This window comes from Tenrec ecaudatus, chromosome 12, assembly GCF_050624435.1.
Source record: "Tenrec ecaudatus isolate mTenEca1 chromosome 12, mTenEca1.hap1, whole genome shotgun sequence".
In the NCBI taxonomy this organism is placed as follows: Eukaryota; Metazoa; Chordata; class Mammalia; order Afrosoricida; family Tenrecidae; genus Tenrec; species Tenrec ecaudatus.
In genome coordinates this window covers 98,386,088-98,402,934 of record NC_134541.1, presented here as the reverse complement: position 1 = coordinate 98,402,934, position 16,847 = coordinate 98,386,088, and the positions used below count along the sequence as shown (strand labels likewise).

Below are 16,847 nucleotides of genomic sequence, written 5' to 3'. Positions count from 1 at the left end.
TATTGAAACATTACAAAACTGACATGAATATTTTTTTCTCGCATTAAGATCACAAAGTCTTTTCAAGGTTGAAGATCTGACCTAGAATTATGAAGAATAGAATTGGAATGGAATAGGATTATGAAATGAATCTTAAGTTATCCGTCGCTTTTCTAGAAAGCCTTTAGAAATTTTAATCAAATGAGATTCTCTTATTTCTATGTAGAAACAAAAAAGGAGCTGGTTCTTGAAAGCAACCCTAAGTGGGAAGCCCTATCAGAAGTACTGAAAGAAATTGAGGCAGAAAATAAGGAGAGTGAAGCACTTGGTGGTCCAGGTAAGAAAAAAGGAGATTGTACTTGCTTTCAAAATTTCTCCATGAATATTTTGACGAGCACTTTGTTTATAATGTTTATAAACGTAGAAGCAGCAGCACCAGGTGACCCCTGAGGCCAATTGTCTCCCAGTGGAGCCATTGGCCATCCATGAAACTGGGAGTGTTTTTACGGGTTGGTTTCTCAAGACCTCTGTTAAAAGATGTAGCTAATTCCCATATATAAATATAGATTGACCAGGCATTAAATCTAGAATCCCTAAGGAGAAAGTTAATGGGTCTCTATATCCTTAGCAAGTTCTCTCCCAGGAAGCCTCAGCTCTTCTGTGGCGTGACGTTGAGCTAGCCCTAAAGAAATGATCTGGATCTAAGGCTTTTCTGTTTCAGCATGGTTATGCCAGGAAACTAGCGCCATACACTAACCTTCAGCTGTTAATCTAAAGCAGGCGTCCTCAAACTTTTTAAACGGGGTCCAGTTCACTGTCCCTCAGACCGTTGGAGGGCCGGACTATAGTTTAAAAAAAACGATGAACAAACTCCTATGCACACTGCACATACCTTATTTTGAAGTAAAAAAAATGGGAACAAATACAATATTTAAAATGAAGACCAAGTAAAGTTAAATCAACAAACTTACCAGTATTTCTATGGGAACAATGGGCCTGCTTTTTGCTTATGAGACGGTCAATGTCCGGTTCCATATCTGTCGCTGCTAGTCGTAACAAGCGATGCAAGTGTGCACCAGTTAGTCTAGATCTGGTGGGAGATTCCAGATGTTCCATTCTGGAAAAAGTCTGTTCACAGACATCAGTGCTGCCAAAGATGGTTGCCATTTTGAGAGCATGGTTGCTGAGATGAGGACAGGTCTCAGAGGGAGAGATGCACAGAAATCCGGAAGGCTGCTTGACGTGAATGCGTCTCTCAGAGAGTCACAATGCTGCAGTTCAGCCAGTTCCATTTGACAAATTGGATCCACATTTTCACTGTCAATAGAAAACGGGTCACGGCAAAGCCGTGTGTCCTGTTGATGGAGATGAAGCTCTTTACATCTAAACTGGAACTCCTTTTGCAGCTTTTCCACTGAATCCACACACGTTTTGTTTGGGAATGCGACCAATGGTTTTTCCGCTGACAGATTCTGAGTTGTGGGGACAAGGCAGAAACGTTCCTCCTTCGCTTGTTTGGTGAGGAGCCTAATTTGATTTCAGGTGCTTTCACCTGTGATTGCGCGTCCCAGAAGAGCTTCCCCTTCCTTGAAGTTGCACACTGAACCTGCTGAGTAGCTCTGTTACATCGTCAGAAAGGCGAGGTGCCATTTCCATTCTGCATCATTGAGCCCTGATACGGCTTTGTTTTTTGAAAGCAGAAAAGCAGTAATCTGTGGAAGTAAGTCATAGAAATGTTTCAAAACTCTCTCTCAACCCAGCCAGCGGACGTACTTCTGTGTGGTACAGAACATCTTCTTCGGCAACATTTAGCTCAGACAGAAATTCCTGAAGCTGTCTGTGGTTTAGTGCATTAGCTCTAGTGAACTTAACACAAGATTCCACAGTTTTCAAAACAGTCCCATGTCAGTGATTTACTACACAGCACTTGGTGGATGAGGCAGTGTATGGCTGTTGGATGAGAATGGTTGTTTGTCCATCTCTTGGTTAATGCGAGCAATTACTCCTTTCTTAGACCCCACCATGCTAGGAGCACCATCAGTTGTCACACTGGCTGGTTTAGCCCAGTCCAGCTCCAAACCATCCACACATTCGCACTGCGAGCCCGGGACAAGTCCGTTGCTAAGCAGGACAGGCAGCGGCGGCAAAAACACCCGGCAGGCCGGATAAACGTCCTCGGCGGGCCACATGTGGCCCACGGGCTGCAGTTTGAGGACCCCTGACCTAATCATAGAAAACACATCTTTTGTAATCACAAACCATATAGAATTATTTGACTCTATAAACTATGTGCAGTTACACCTTTGATGAAAATTAAAAGCTACACACTTAACTAATTTAAGCAAATATTCAAGTAGAAAATTAGATCGTAAGGAGAGAGTACACTCAAAAGAATAGAAGGGCGGTTGGTTCTCAGGATAATTCTCTTTGTGCTGAGTCTACAATATTGAAGGGATTATTGGAAATGTCAATGAATAGCTACTTTTCTTTCTTTTTTAAAAAAATACTTTTTGAGGGGGCTCTTACATCTTTTATCACAGGCCATATCTTCATCCAGTGTGTCAAGCACATTTGCACATATGTTGCCATCATCATTTTCAAAGCATTCTCTTCCCACTTGAGCCCCTGATATCAGCTCTCCATTTCTTCCCCCTCCGTCACTCACCCTTGATAAGTTAAGATTATTATTTCCATATCTTATACCATCCTCTGTCGCCTCTCACCCACTTTTCCATTATTCGTCCCCTTGGGAAGGGGGTTCTAGATTGATCTGAATAGCTACTTTCGTAGATATATTTTTATCATCATCAAACTTTTTCTAATGTGTATTAAAAGCATAAATCTATATGTACAATTAATGTATGCATTGTTGTAAGACTGTACTAGTCCCCAATAAAATGATCATTAAAAAATAAATCACAAATCTATGTGAAAAAGAATTTTTAAAGATATTATGCTCACACATATTTAACAATCAATTTGAAAGGAGAAAAATGTAAGGCTGCTTTAATTTTGATATATGATGAGCTTGAATGTTTCCTTAAAGGCGTTTCTTCCCTTATGGATTGTCCTGGTTTCCTGTGTCAACTTAGCTCTGTCCTCAGTGTGTGTTGCCTCTGTCTATAGAAACGACAATGCTGGTCATACTTGTGATATATAATTGGGGGTTTTATGGTTTTGGTTTTCTTAATGCAGTTTTTCGTTCTCATAGACTCAAATTTATCATTCAGATTTTTTTATGTTGCTTTTAAGCTTAGTAAATAATTTCCATCTAAAGAGATGAAGACTAGTTTTTCTACTTTTAAAGATGATTTCATGTTTAACATTTGACCCTCTAACCCATTTAGAATTTATTTTGGTGTATACGGTCCTCTAGAAAATTGTACATCCAAAACAAGCTTTTTTAAAACCTCCATTACACCATGGCTATACCAGGGCAAGTCAAAAAGTATTGCTATGAACTCAGAAATTGCTGTTAAAGCAAAATAATCAAAATGTGAAGCTATTGTTTTTTGGGATATTTTCCCTGTAGGTCTGTATGCTTTCAAAAGCATCTCTCTAACCTCTCCCTGAAGAATTTTGTATTCTTTGACGTAAACTATGTCAAAAATATGCTCCTTCTCACTGTTGTTTGGGAACAAAAATGTCTGAAAGGGCAAAATCAGAGCTGTGTGTGGGGGGGGGATGAGATTCCCAGTGACATCTTCGTGGGACCACCTTAGCTATCCTTAGAGAATGGGCAGATGCGTGTCTTGATGGAGGCAAATTCCTCCACACGACTTTTCTTGGCCATTTCTTCACCTGTGCAGCTTTTTAACTTTCATAAAACATCTTGCTAATCAGCCCCATAATAAAAGCTAATAATAATATCTTTTGAGAAAATCTATGCAGATGATCTCTCTGGGATCCCTAAAGCAGTTGCCATAACCTTGAAAGCTGATTTCACGGCCTTGGTTTCAGGGGCCTTCCAGCTCTGCTGGGGTCCACTGTTTTCCTGGGACCTTGCTTGTGAAGGCTCCCCACTGCGAACAGGAGAGCTGGTCTGCAGCCCTCCACTGATTGCAAAGAACAACTGTAGACACCGTGTACTTAGGAAAAGCCCCATGTGTGTACAAACCAAAAGCCTACTGGCAACATATTTTGACCTACCCCCACATTTTCATAAGACTCTAAAGGTTTGTGGCTTCAGCTTTACTCAGGAGATTTGAGTAACTGCCGGCCAGGCGCTGCACCTCGACGACTCTGTTTGTGTGTAAGCCATTTGTAAGTCCCTTAGTGGGTAGTGTGTCTTCCTTTCTTGGGGAGGATTGAGCGGCATGTGAGAAGGAGGTACTGTATATACACGTGTATAAGCCGAGGGTTTTTTTTCGGCACATTTTTTGTGGTAAAATTAGGTGCCTCGGCTGATGTTCTGGTCAGCTTGTACTCAAGTATATACGGTAATAGGCAAGTGAGGTAATAGTCACAGCACATTATTTTCTGATTTTAGGTCAAGTGCTGATTTGTGCGAGTGACGACCGAACGTGTATCCAGCTGCGAGAATACATCACCAGTGGAGCAGAGGCTTTTTTATTGGCGCTCTACAGGAAGACCTTTGACAAGGACGCCAAGGCTGAAGAAGTGTGGGTGAAGTTCAGGAAGGAGGACCGCGCAAGGAGAGCGAGGAGAGCTAACAAAAGACCCAAAGAGCACCCAGGTCAAGAGAGGGCGTCTGCCAGAGGCAGGCCTCTCAAGAGGCAAAAACAAAGGCTGACTTTGCCGCAGATGATGGGGCACCCTGCCGAGCTGGCGGGCCCAGGGGAGGCAGAGGAAGACGATCCTCCGGGAGCAAGCAGCCAAGAGAGCAGCTCGGAAGAAATGCAGCACGAGGAATGCGATGCCAATGTGTCCTCCGATGCTGCCTACGGGATCCTGAAAGAGCCGCTCACGATCATCCACCCGCTGCTGGGGTGCAGCGACCCCTATGCCCTGACGAGGGTGCTCCACGAAGTGGAGCCAAGATACGTGGTACTGTACGACGCGGAGCTAACCTTCGTTCGCCAGCTGGAAATTTACCGGGCCAGCAGGCCTGGGAAACCCCTGAGGCAAGTCATCCAAAGGGCTGACTGTTCTGACGGGCCCCTGTCCAGTTCCTCGGGCTTCCACCTAGAAGCTGTCAGGGGGCTCCGGCATCCTCATCCTCGATATTCCAGTGCTGTGAGGCTGATGACGCTTCATGAGAACTTATTTCGCTTCCTGGTGAATCTGGGAAGTTGGCACAGAAAGCATGTTAAGTCTTGTACGTAATAGAACCAACAAACATGAGGGGCCTGCTCATGTTTGCATGGTTTGTTCTCTGTTGTGATCATGATGATTGGCTTGCAGCTAATGGGACGGGCATTGCAGCGTCTAGTAGATCGATAACCTTCCAGGTTCTCCCGAAAGGTGTGCCCTGGTGAAATGAGTGCAGTCTTCTAAAACAGCTTTTATCAGTTTTAAGAAGTAACTCAAAATTACTTCGACATACAACTGAAGTATTTAGGGAATTGCTGCCCCAAGCTTGGTTGGTTTTGTTTTTTTGGAGTGTTGTTTTTTTTTTTCAAGTTTCAAGAAATATATATGTATATATATGAGAAACCCAACAAAAATATCAGATGGAAAATGACACGTCCCAAAGAATATAGTGTTCCAACTCTCCAGTTATCTGAGAAGTAAACAGCAAAATTATATCCTGAACTCAGTCTGAACCACAGACACAGAGCCAAAAGAACCCTTTAGCCATGTAACTGATGCAGGCTTTCAAAGTAGGATTGAAGGGGGAGGTGGGTCTGAAATCACGCTGGATGGAGAACTGTGGCGAACCTGGGAAAATAGTTGGAGGCTGATAGATTTTTCATGCTTAGCCATTTTGCAGGTAGCTTACCCAAAAATCCACCTCACGGACATCAAGTCAATGCTGACTTATAGCAACCCTATGGGACAGGGTAGAACTGCCCCTGTGGGTTGCTGAGTTCTCTTTAGAAGCGGCTAGTGGTTTCAAACTGCCAACCTTGAAATTAGCAGCCCGGTGCATACATAAGCTTTATGCCACCAGAGCTCAGAACCAGCACAGCCTCTCACTCTTGGTGAGAAACTGAGTTCCAGCGAAGGTAAATGGCCTCTCCTTGGTTACCCAGCACATTCATGGGAGAACTGAGACCTCCAGCCTTATCGTCTGGCTTTTTTCACCCCACATGGTAAAACCTGCATACGCCAGAACCTGTGCACGGCAGACATTTGTCCGAGAAGGAAAAATAGAAAAGTGGTAAGACTGCCCCCTGTTAAAGGGTAGTCTCTTGGTGAGACCCAGATAAACAAGTCAGGCCCGTTGCGTTCCTGCGCCCACAGTTTCACTGCATATTGTAGGAAGGTGGCGGTTGAAGGACTATGGAGGGTTAAAAAGGAAACCGTGGTTGGTCAGAGGTGAAGAGAGGCACGGAGGACAGCCCTCCGCCCAAGCAAGACGGACGCAGCAGGCCTTTTCTAGGGGCAAGACTGTCAGCGGGCTCTCCAGAAGGTTGACACAGCCCATATGCCTGTGTGCTTATGTAAAACATGTGAAGGCTGCTTTGTTCAGCCATGAATAAAAAGAACTGGGAAATCACATGGGAAGAGAAAGGTCATATAGATTTGATTTGTTTGTTTTTCATGAACATGAGCTTTCATAAGCTAGCTTTTATTAACTACTCTCCAACTTTTTAAATGACTGTTTGGCAGAAGTGCAAAGAAACATTGAAAAAAGAGAAGCCTCTTCACTTTTTTTTTTATTATTCGTTTATAGTTATGGGGGGGGAATTGCTCTATCCCTCTAGCTATATCTCAGTGTTTACCCAAACTCTTCCTCCTCTTGGCACAAGGGAAGAAAAAAGAATGTCATGAGACCTTTAACAGGTGGGGTTTAAGTCTGAGTAAGTATGTGGTTAATGGAATCCCTCTTAGTCAAATATTTATTATTTGAGCACTCTTAGGTGCTGATTTCCATGCTCTGCTGTCCCCTTCGGAGATGAAAGATTCATTGTCTGCATCCTGAAAGTGTTCTGTCTTAAACTGCAGGGTCTATTTTCTCATATACGGAGGCTCAACCGAGGAGCAGCGCTATCTCACTGCCTTGAGGAAAGAAAAGGAAGCTTTTGAAAAACTCATCAGGTAATGCGTCCAAGCTCGGTGTGAAAGTAGCCCACTGTACTGAAGACTTGCAGGACCCAGCGGTCTCCCTGGGTGGGGCCTAGCACAGAGCTCTCAGGAACCATGGGGAGGGAGACCAGAAAGATGGAGATGTGGCAATCCCCAATGTGGCCCTCAGGAGGCACACAGGGACACTCGAGGGGGTTCACAAAGTTGGTGGAAGAATTCCGTTATCTTTGATTTAGCGTCTCCACAAACATTTTGAAGCCCCCACTACACACACACACACACACACACTTTCTGATGGCCCGGTAGACACAGAAAGCATCTGCGTTTTCCTTTCCTGACAGGTTTCTGCCTAACACAGATTCCAGGTTTCACTCGTTTCCCTCTTCTCTCCCACTCTCCTCCAACCGATTTCACTTGTCGAACAGAGGATTAGAAGTGAAGTCATGAGAACAGCTTTGCTATCCGTAAGGAAAGACCATAGACAATATCAGAAAGATACCTACAACACCGCTTTTGTCTCGGAGTGTGCACCTGTTTAGTCAGTATTGGGAGCCACCAGTCCCTACCAGTCAGCTAAGTTCCCCATCAGTGGATTCACCCCTGCGCCGTTTTAAAAGAGGTGTGTCGTGTGCCTGAATATGGGTCTATGTATTTTGAAATTGGGTGTCTGATAACATTCCAAATGTAAGTGGGAAATGCTTTCCAGTTTAACGTAAAGAAAATATCATTTGAGACATAGCTGAAAACATTTGAGAAGCGTGATTCTTCTTCAGGGTGTTACTAAGAAGATGGCAGCTTGGCTTGGGACAGTGGCTCTGAAGGACTTCAGAAGCCAGGACTAAGGCTGGACAGAGCATCACTGAGCCGAGGGAAAAGAAAGGCTCTCCCAGCCATCCAGGCGATAGACATAGAGGGTGTGGGGGTGGAGGGCAGTGTCCCGAGATTAACTCCTTACGGGAGTAGAAAACCCCATTTTTCTCCTTCAGAGAGGTTGGTGGTTTTGAACTGGTGACCTAGTGGATCGCAGCCCAGTGTATAATTACTACACTCCTAGATGAAAGGCTAGACTAGCGGAAACAGTGGCCTGGACTGTGGGATAGGGTCAGCCCAGTGTCCCAAGCTTCAGACATTGGTAATGTATCAGTGGAAACAAGCGGGCAGAAGTTATTTTTAGTGGCACTCAGCCTACTTGGGTTTTACAGTCTCTGGTGCTGGCTGAGTTCGCATGTGTGCCTGAAATACATAGGTGCGCTGGTTACGGGCCCCGTGTTTCTGGAAACAAGTGCCATTGAGTCTTTGTGGAGGTTCTGGCTTGATACTCACCTTTCCCTTCACCTCACTGCACTAGAATTGTAACCTGCCTTGGCCGTGAACTATTCTTCCACTCTCAGCCTGTTATGAAAGTTTACACCACCAGGAAAGTATTCAAATACCAGGCAAAACAAAAAATAACCTAAATTCAACTGCCAGCAAGTCGATTCCAATTCATAGCAACCCAATAGGACAGAGTAGAATTGTCCCTGTTGGTTTCTGAGACTGTAAATCTTTGTGGGGATAGAAAGTCTCATCTTTGTCCTGCAGAGCAGCTGGTGGTTTTGAACTGTTCACCTTGTGGTTAGCAGCCCAATGCGTAATCCATCACACCACCAGGCCTCCAAATACCAGCAGGGTTGCCTATCCTGGACAGGTTTTAACCGAGCATCCAAACTAAGGCAGGCTGGGGGGAAACCCTGGTGGTCTACTTGCAGAAATTTGCCAGTGAAAACCTATGGATCTCAACAGACTGTTACCTGATTCGGTGCGACGGTAGACGGCACTCAGCTACACAGTGGCTACAACAATGGACTGACGATGCCAATGATTGTAAAAATGGCACAAAGTCAGGCAGTGTTTTCAACTGTACCTAGGGTTGCAATGAGTCATAGCCAACTCAACAACTAAAATCAAGGACCCAGTTTTTAAAGCTCTCTCTGACTTCAAACTGAAGACCAGCTGGAAGAGGGCAGTAGTCAGAAGACTGTGGCAATCTTCTGCTAAGAGCTTATGGTAGCCACAGCTAGAGTGATGGAGAGCAGTGGACACATTCGAGAGAGAGTGAGAGAATTGTATCAGGAATTGGTGGTACTCGGTGGGGACCTAAGTATTCCGATTAAAGTTAACTAACTTGTCATCAAAGCCATAAGGCGCAGGTATTCCAATTAAAGTTAACTAACTTGTCATCAAAGCCATAAGGCGAAGGTATTCCGATTAAAGTTAGCTAACTTGTCATCAAAGCCATAAGGCGCAGGTATTCCGATTAAAGTTAACTAACTTGTCATCAAAGCCATAAGGCGCAGGTATTCCGATTAAAGTTAGCTAACTAGTCATCAAAGCCATAAGGCGAAGGTATTCCGATTAAAGTTAGCTAACTAGTCATCAAAGCCATAAGGCGCAGGTATTCCGATTAAAGTTAGCTAACTTGTCATCAAAGCCATAAGGCGCAGGTATTCCGATTAAAGTTAACTAACTTGTCATCAAAGCCATAAGGCGCAGGTATTCCGATTAAAGTTAGCTAACTAGTCATCAAAGCCATAAGGCGATGGTATTCCGATTAAAGTTAGCTAACTAGTCATCAAAGCCATAAGGCGCAGGTATTCCGATTAAAGTTAACTAACTTGTCATCAAAGCCATAAGGCGCAGGTATTCCAATTAAAGTTAACTAACTAGTCATCAAAGCCATAAGGCGCAGGTATTCCGATTAAAGTTAACTAACTAGTCATCAAAGCCATAAGGCGCAGATATTCCGATTAAAGTTAACTAACTTGTCATCAAAGCCATAAGGCGCAGGTATTCCGATTAAAGTTAACTAGTCATCAAAGCCATAAGGCGCAGGTATTCCGATTAAAGTTAACTAGTCATCAAAGCCATAAGGCGCAGGTATTCCGATTAAAGTTAACTAGTCATCAAAGCCATAAGGCGCAGGTATTCCGATTAAAGTTAGCTAACTAGTCATCAAAGCCATAAGGCGCAGGTATCCCGATCAGGCTGCTGGAGTGGCAGGAAGGACTTGGAGAATGTGAGGAGGACCACATGCCACCTGAGTAGGTAAGCTTACCTTTTTTTTCTCCATGTTTCGTTCATATGACTGACCCCTCTCTCGTACATCGGAGAACCTAAGAAGATTTGGTGGTGCCAGTGGGAGAGTGCTAGGTTACTACTGAAAAGACCTGCATCTTAAAGGCTTGAAGGTAAACAAGCGGCCATCTAGCTGAGAAGCAACAAAGCCCACATAGAAGAAGCACACAAGCCTGTGTGATCACAAGGTGTCGAAGGGATCAGGTATCAAGCTCCAAAGAACAAAAATCATATCATGATTTAGGGGGAGTGCAGGGTAGGGACCCAAGGCCCACCTGTAGGCAACTGGACATCCCTTTGCAGAGGGGTAGTGGGGAGGAAACGAGTCACACGGTGCAGTGTAGCATCAATTAAACACACAACTTTCCTCCAGTTCTTAAATGCCCCCCACCCCCTGCCCTACTGTCATGATCCTAATTCTACCTTACAAATCTGGCTAGACCAGAGGACATACACTGGTGCAGATAGGAACTGCAACCACAGGGAATCCAGGACAGATGATCCCTTCAAGACCAGTGGTGAGAATGGCTATACTGGGAGGGTGAGTTGGAAAGGGGAAACTGATTACAAGGATCTACATATAACCTCCTCCCTGGGGGATGGACAACAGTAAAGTGGGTGAAGGGAGACGTCGGGCAGTGTAAGATATGATAAAATAATAATTTATAAGTTATGAAGGTCTCATGAGGGAGGGGGAGTAGGGAGGGAGGGGAAAACAGGAGCTAATTCCAAGGGCCCAAGTGGAATACAAGTGTTTTGAGAATGATGGGCCAACAAATATACAAATGTGCTTGACACAATGGATGTATATATCGATTGCGATAAGAGTTGTACGAGCCCCGATAAAATGATTTAAATAAAAAAGAAAAGACCTGCAGTTCAGACACACCGGCAGCTCCGTGAGATAACAGATCTGACAGGCTGGTCCTGTAAAAATCAGTGTAAGAAACACGATGGGGCCGTTCTGTACTGCCATGGGGGGTGGTTAGGAGCTGGAATTGACTTGACCTTACATCACAGTCTAGAATGGGGTACTTTTAGTAGATTGTAGGCAGGTATTGGGTAGCCCGTGTTTTCCTTGATTTATGAATGTTAACCCACACACCAGAAGACTCCTGACAAGGTGTAGATCAGCCCAGCACACACTGGAAAGCCCGCTGGGCAGAAACTGGAAAGTGAACTATGGTAGAATGAAGTCTGTTCCCCAAAAATGTGTGTTGTAAATTGTAACCCCTCTGCTTGAGCTTAGAATTCATCTGGGACTTAGTTTTCTGTTATGTTCATGAGGCAGGATTAGTGTAGGGCGTGTCTTAAGTCAGGCCCTTTTGAGATCTAAAAGAACATATTACAGCAAGCTAGAGCAAGCACACACAGGAAGATGCATGCCACCGGCTTACCAAGGAACCTAGGAACCGAAGCAGAAACGAAACGAAGGACCCATCCCAGAACATGTCTTTCCCTTGAGTGGCACCATGAATTTGCACTTCCTACCACCTTAACTGTGAGAAGAGAACCTTCACTAAAGCTGCCCCCGTTGGGTGTTGCTTTTACAGTGGGACTAAGAAACTCAGGCATGAGTTCACCTACATTTAAATCCATACAAGAATACCCATACCAGCTTTTCATGGAAATGTAGCTCTCCTCTGGACTAGTTTTCTAAAATTCTCCTTAGTGATCATCTCCCTAAATCTGATCTTTCCAGGCTACAGAGCAGTCAGATGATCACACCTTCTAAACTCTGAAGATTTGTGCCGCCCCCAGAACACCTGGGGATTTAGAGAGCGCGTTGCTGGTGAAGCACACTCACTGAGCGCCTACATTGAGACACATTAATAGGAGAATAAGAAAAGCTACTGTTGTCTGAGACTCTCCGGGAGCAGTGATATATGGAAAAGAGGAGTGCCCCTATTTAAAACAGCCAGGAAGGAGCAGGCCAGGCCATCTGTATTGCAGAGACCTTCAGCTGGACCAGTAGCTGGTGGGTGTCAAACAGGAGGAGAGAGAGATCACACGACTGAGTGTTGCTAAGAAACTGCTTCCTGGATCGGGAACATCACACTCGCATACTAAGTATAGTTCAGAGGAGAGCGAAGCTTCTCATTGGAGAGAGGCAAGAGGACTTGAAGTTTTACAGTTCAAAGGATGATTACACACCTGGTTACGGGAGCGCTTAAACGGATGCCCGTTGAGGAGACTTCTCTTCGAGCATCCCCTCCCTGTGTTGCCAGGGTGCTCAGGTTCTGCAGAGGTCATGGAAGATCTGAAAGCAAAGTCAAGACATTCCAGTGCCTTGGAGTAGGTGGAGACCAAGTATGGATCACTGAAGTAGTGGGTTACATGGGTCAGAGTCAAAAAGAAAGTGGGGCGGGCCACTCAGTCCTTTCAGGCTCTGAATGACTCAGAGAGGGCTGAGCTCCCCACAGGATTTCCAAATCATTGGTTCCCAAAGTGGTCAATCGCTCCCCCCGGGGGGCACTGATCTAGGCCGGCTGCAAAAACATACTACCCTTCATCCTAGATTAGTGGCTATAGTACAGAAGTTTCTAGTGACTATTTAACCCTTTCCCAAAGAGCCCTAACCACAAGATCTGCTGTTCAAAACCACCAGCCACTACTTTGGAGAAAGACCTGTCTTTCTATGCCCATAAAAAGTTACCAGCTCAGAAAGTCAAAGGGGTAGATCTACCCTATGCGACAGGGTCACTGTGAGTTGAAATCGACTCAGTGGCATTGAGGGTGGTGTTTGGGTTTAGGACCCTTTCCCAAAGAATTCCCTAAAGAACATCAAGAATAGAAAATAAGGCCTTTTCCTTTTTCGTTCTGAAGATCAGGAAGTTAGTGCCTTGCCGAGATTGCCTCTGCTTCCCTTACCCATCACTTGTCTCCCCACCGCTGTTTATGTATTTCATGCTCTCTTTTGCCACTATGATTCTGTAGCTCATTTCATGCACTTAAATTCGTAGCAATTTAAAATCTTGACTTTTGAAATTAAATGTTTCCCTCTCAGAGAAAAGGCTAGCATGGTCATCCCTGAAGAAAGAGAAGGCAGAGATGAGACCAACCTTGACCTAGCAAGAGGCAGCACAGCCACAGATGTTCCCCGAGACACTCGGAAAGCAGGTGAGTGCACCCTGCGCTCGGAGCAGCACCGTGATGTTCCGAGCACTCTGCACACTTGACCTTCCCAACAACTCAGTCACGGGTATCCACCTCCCACACCCCAGTCTCCACTCCTGCAGGTACTAACTGCATGTCCTCCCTGCAGCTACGGCCCCTGACCCTGAGTGTCGGCACTGCAGTTTAGGGAGGATGATGTTCCCACGTCATGGCGACATTTGATTGGTTGAGCCCCAGAATGTTGTGGTGAACCTGTGTAGAACAAAACGTGTGCCATCTTTCTACATGTGTGATTCAGTGACACTGACTAGTCTTCATGCAGTGTGTCCATCCTCATGATCTCTTCCAAGCCATTCCTCCACCATTCTCACACCCTCTAGGCCCTATGCAAAGCCCCCCTTCTCTCCCTTCCTCTACCCTCTGGCAACCACTGACCATCTTCACAGAGAAGGGAGAGCATGCGTATTTGTTCCTTTGTGATTGATTTATTGCATTCAGCGTGGTGTCCTCAGGTTTCATCCAGGTTGCCAAGTGTAGCAGGATTCTATTTCTCTTTAAGGCTGTATGATATCCTATTGTGTGGATGTACCATGTTTTGCATATCTAGTCATCTGTCAAGGGAGACCTGTGGCAGAGTGCTAACCACAAGGTCAGCAGTTTGAAATCACCAGCCAGCTCGGTGGGAGAAAGATGCATCAATAGTGCTGCGGTGAGCACTACTGTGCGGCTAGCTTTCTGACTACCTGCTTTTGGTTCGTTGAGATTTACTGGGTCGCATGGTCATTCCACACATAACTTTTTAGGGAAATGCTATATCTTTCACAGCAGCTGTGCCATCTGGGTTTCCACCAACAATGGATGAGGGCTTCGGAGTCTCCCCATCCTTGTGAACACTTGTTATTTTCTGGGGCTCTGTCTTGCTTTTTTCAACCTAGCAATCCTGCGGGGTAGGAAGCCACTGTGGTTTTGATGTACACTTCTCTAAGAAACCCAACTATGCCACCTGGTTATGTGTTGGGCCTGCCAAGTCAGGAGTTCGAAACCACAAGCCTCTCCAAGAGAGAAAGATGAGGCTGCGTATTCCTGAGATTTCCTACCTTAGAAACCTGTCAGGACAGTTCCACTCTGCCCTATTGGGTCGCTGGAAGTCAAAACTGACTCAGTGGCAGTGAGTTTAGCTAGAAGGAGCCCATGTGGGGTAATGGTGAGCTGCTAACCCGAGGCTGGTGGTGTTAACCTACCTGCTGGGCTAAGAGAGAAATAGAAACCTGCGTGTTCCCATAAAGGGGACAGTCCCAGAAACCATATGGGGACCTTCTGAGTGAGAATCAACTTGATGGCAACGGAGTTGGTTTAATGACTGATGACACTGAGCCTCTTCTCGTGTGCTGGTCCCCCATCTCGTGTATCTTCTGGAGAAATGCCCTTTTCCCATTTCTCAATTGGGCTGTTTATCTCTTTGTTGTTAAGGAAACGTAGCTTTTAAAGGTGGTTATATTCAGTCCTCCCAGAACTCTTCCTCAGTGACATGGCTTAAAATGTGACAACTTCTTCCTAGGTGGCCAGGAAGAGAGCAGCCCTCAGCGAAGTATAGTGGTGGATATGCGGGAGTTCCGGAGTGAGCTGCCGTCGCTGCTCCATCGTCGGGGCATTGACATTGAACCAGTGACTCTGGAGGTCGGCGATTACATCCTGACTCCTGAAATGTGTGTGGAGCGCAAGAGTATCAGCGATCTGATCGGCTCTCTGAATAACGGCCGGCTGTACAGCCAGTGCGTGTCCATGGCGCGCTACTACAAGCGGCCGCTGCTCCTGATCGAGTTCGACCCCAGCAAGCCCTTCTCGCTCACGCCCCGGGGTGCCTTACACCAGGAGATCTCAGGCAGCGACGTCAGCTCCAAGCTCACGCTGCTGACGCTGCACTTCCCCCGGCTCCGCATCCTCTGGTGCCCCTCCCCGCACGCCACTGCCCAGCTCTTCGAGGAGCTCAAGCAAAACAGGCCCCAGCCCGACGCGGCCGCCGCCGCGGCCGTCTCTGCAGATTCGGCCACCCTCCCCGAGTCGGAGAAGTACAACCCGGGGCCCCAGGACTTCTTGTTGAAAATGCCAGGGGTCAGCGCCAAAAACTGCCGCGCCCTGATGACCCAGGTGAAGAACATGGTGGAGCTGGCAGCCTTACCCCAAGAGAGGCTGACCGCCATCCTGGGGAATGCCGCCAACGCCAAGCAGCTTCACGAATTCATCCACACCTCCTACGCCGAGGTGGCGGCCAAAGGGAAAGGGAAAAAATGACCCGCGGGAGCCCGTGCCAGCCAGCATGGTCAGCCACCATCCGCCAGCCCTTCCTTTCGCCCAGAGCTTGCCCGGCACCCGCTCTGACGGTGGCAGCCTTTGAAGGCCGCGTCCTCTCCCTGGCTGCTGCCGCCTCGGGGCATCGTCAGCATCGGGCGGAGTTTTGACAGGTGTTGGTGGAGGATCGGTCTTTGGAACAGGCAGCTGTGTGTGTGTGTCAGACATACTGCTGAAGCACACAACCACATACTCTCCCCTGCCCGCAGAGGGCACCCTGGAACACGAAGAAGCCCCTCCTTGCAATTCCTGCCCAGGGCTCCCCCCACTCTTCCCGCCTCCCCGTGTACCTTCTGCCAGATGATCTGCCTCCAAGGAAAACTCGCAGGGACACGAGGACATGACTCATGGGTTTTCGCAAAACCAGTGCTTTTAAAACACAATTCATGACCTATTTAGACGATTTGAGGGGTAGGTGGAGTAGCCCTTAAAATTCCCCATTTCTGCAGATAGCCAGCCTGGAAACCCAGCGAGCTAAGCTCAGTGCCCACGTAGGGCATCTTTTAGGACACCCTCCCACCCCCAACGCCCGACCTTTCTCCCCGGCATTGGGTCCCCTAGAAGCAATGCCAGCTGGTCATTTTCCCCATCTCGCCCCCTCTCAGCAGGACAGTGTGAATGAGCAAGTGAAAGACCTGCAGAACACGGAAGGTTAGCCTCTCGATTGGAGCTAAGTGTGACGTAAGCAAGTGAAAAATCAAATAAAATCTATAAAAAGCTTCCATAAATGGAATCTCATTGTAAACCTGATGGATTTAGTTTTAAGCTTTTATTGAGTGTACAGATGGGACATTCATAACATTTTTGTGCGATTTTAAAACTTTATTTAAAAGAGAAAATCACCAAGGCACCAGGATGAAAAGAAACAAGGACCCCCCCCCCCCCAATGCAGTGTTTCCCTCTGGTGGTCTAGCTTCCCAGAGTGTGAGAAAGTAAATATGCTTACTTAAGGAAAAACTTCTCTAATCATTGTTCATGTGAATAGATTTGCTCCTTCAGTAGTAAGTTTTCTACCTCAAGGACCAATGAAGACATCAGTCCTGCTAGCTAGATCATCAGTGTCAGCCATTTTCTTGTGTGTGCCCCACTTGGTGAACACAGAGTATGCTTTAACAAAAGCACTTTTAGCTTTCATT

The 16,847-nt window shown here is 46.2% G+C and overlaps 1 protein-coding gene across 1 annotated transcript in view; it reads left to right on the top strand.

Moving 5' to 3' along the window:
- The window catches only part of ERCC4 (ERCC excision repair 4, endonuclease catalytic subunit), a 34,854-nt gene extending 18,303 nt beyond the window's left edge, over positions 1–16,551 (top strand). The window contains exons 7-11 of the mRNA XM_075564272.1: positions 206–316; positions 4,469–5,063; positions 7,051–7,143; positions 13,253–13,365; positions 14,921–16,551. Coding sequence (XP_075420387.1) covers positions 206–316; positions 4,469–5,063; positions 7,051–7,143; positions 13,253–13,365; positions 14,921–15,654 — 1,646 coding nt within the window. The 3' untranslated portion in view covers positions 15,655–16,551. The remainder of the gene's footprint in view (positions 1–205; positions 317–4,468; positions 5,064–7,050; positions 7,144–13,252; positions 13,366–14,920) is intronic.
- Positions 16,552–16,847: the final 296 nt, after the last annotated feature.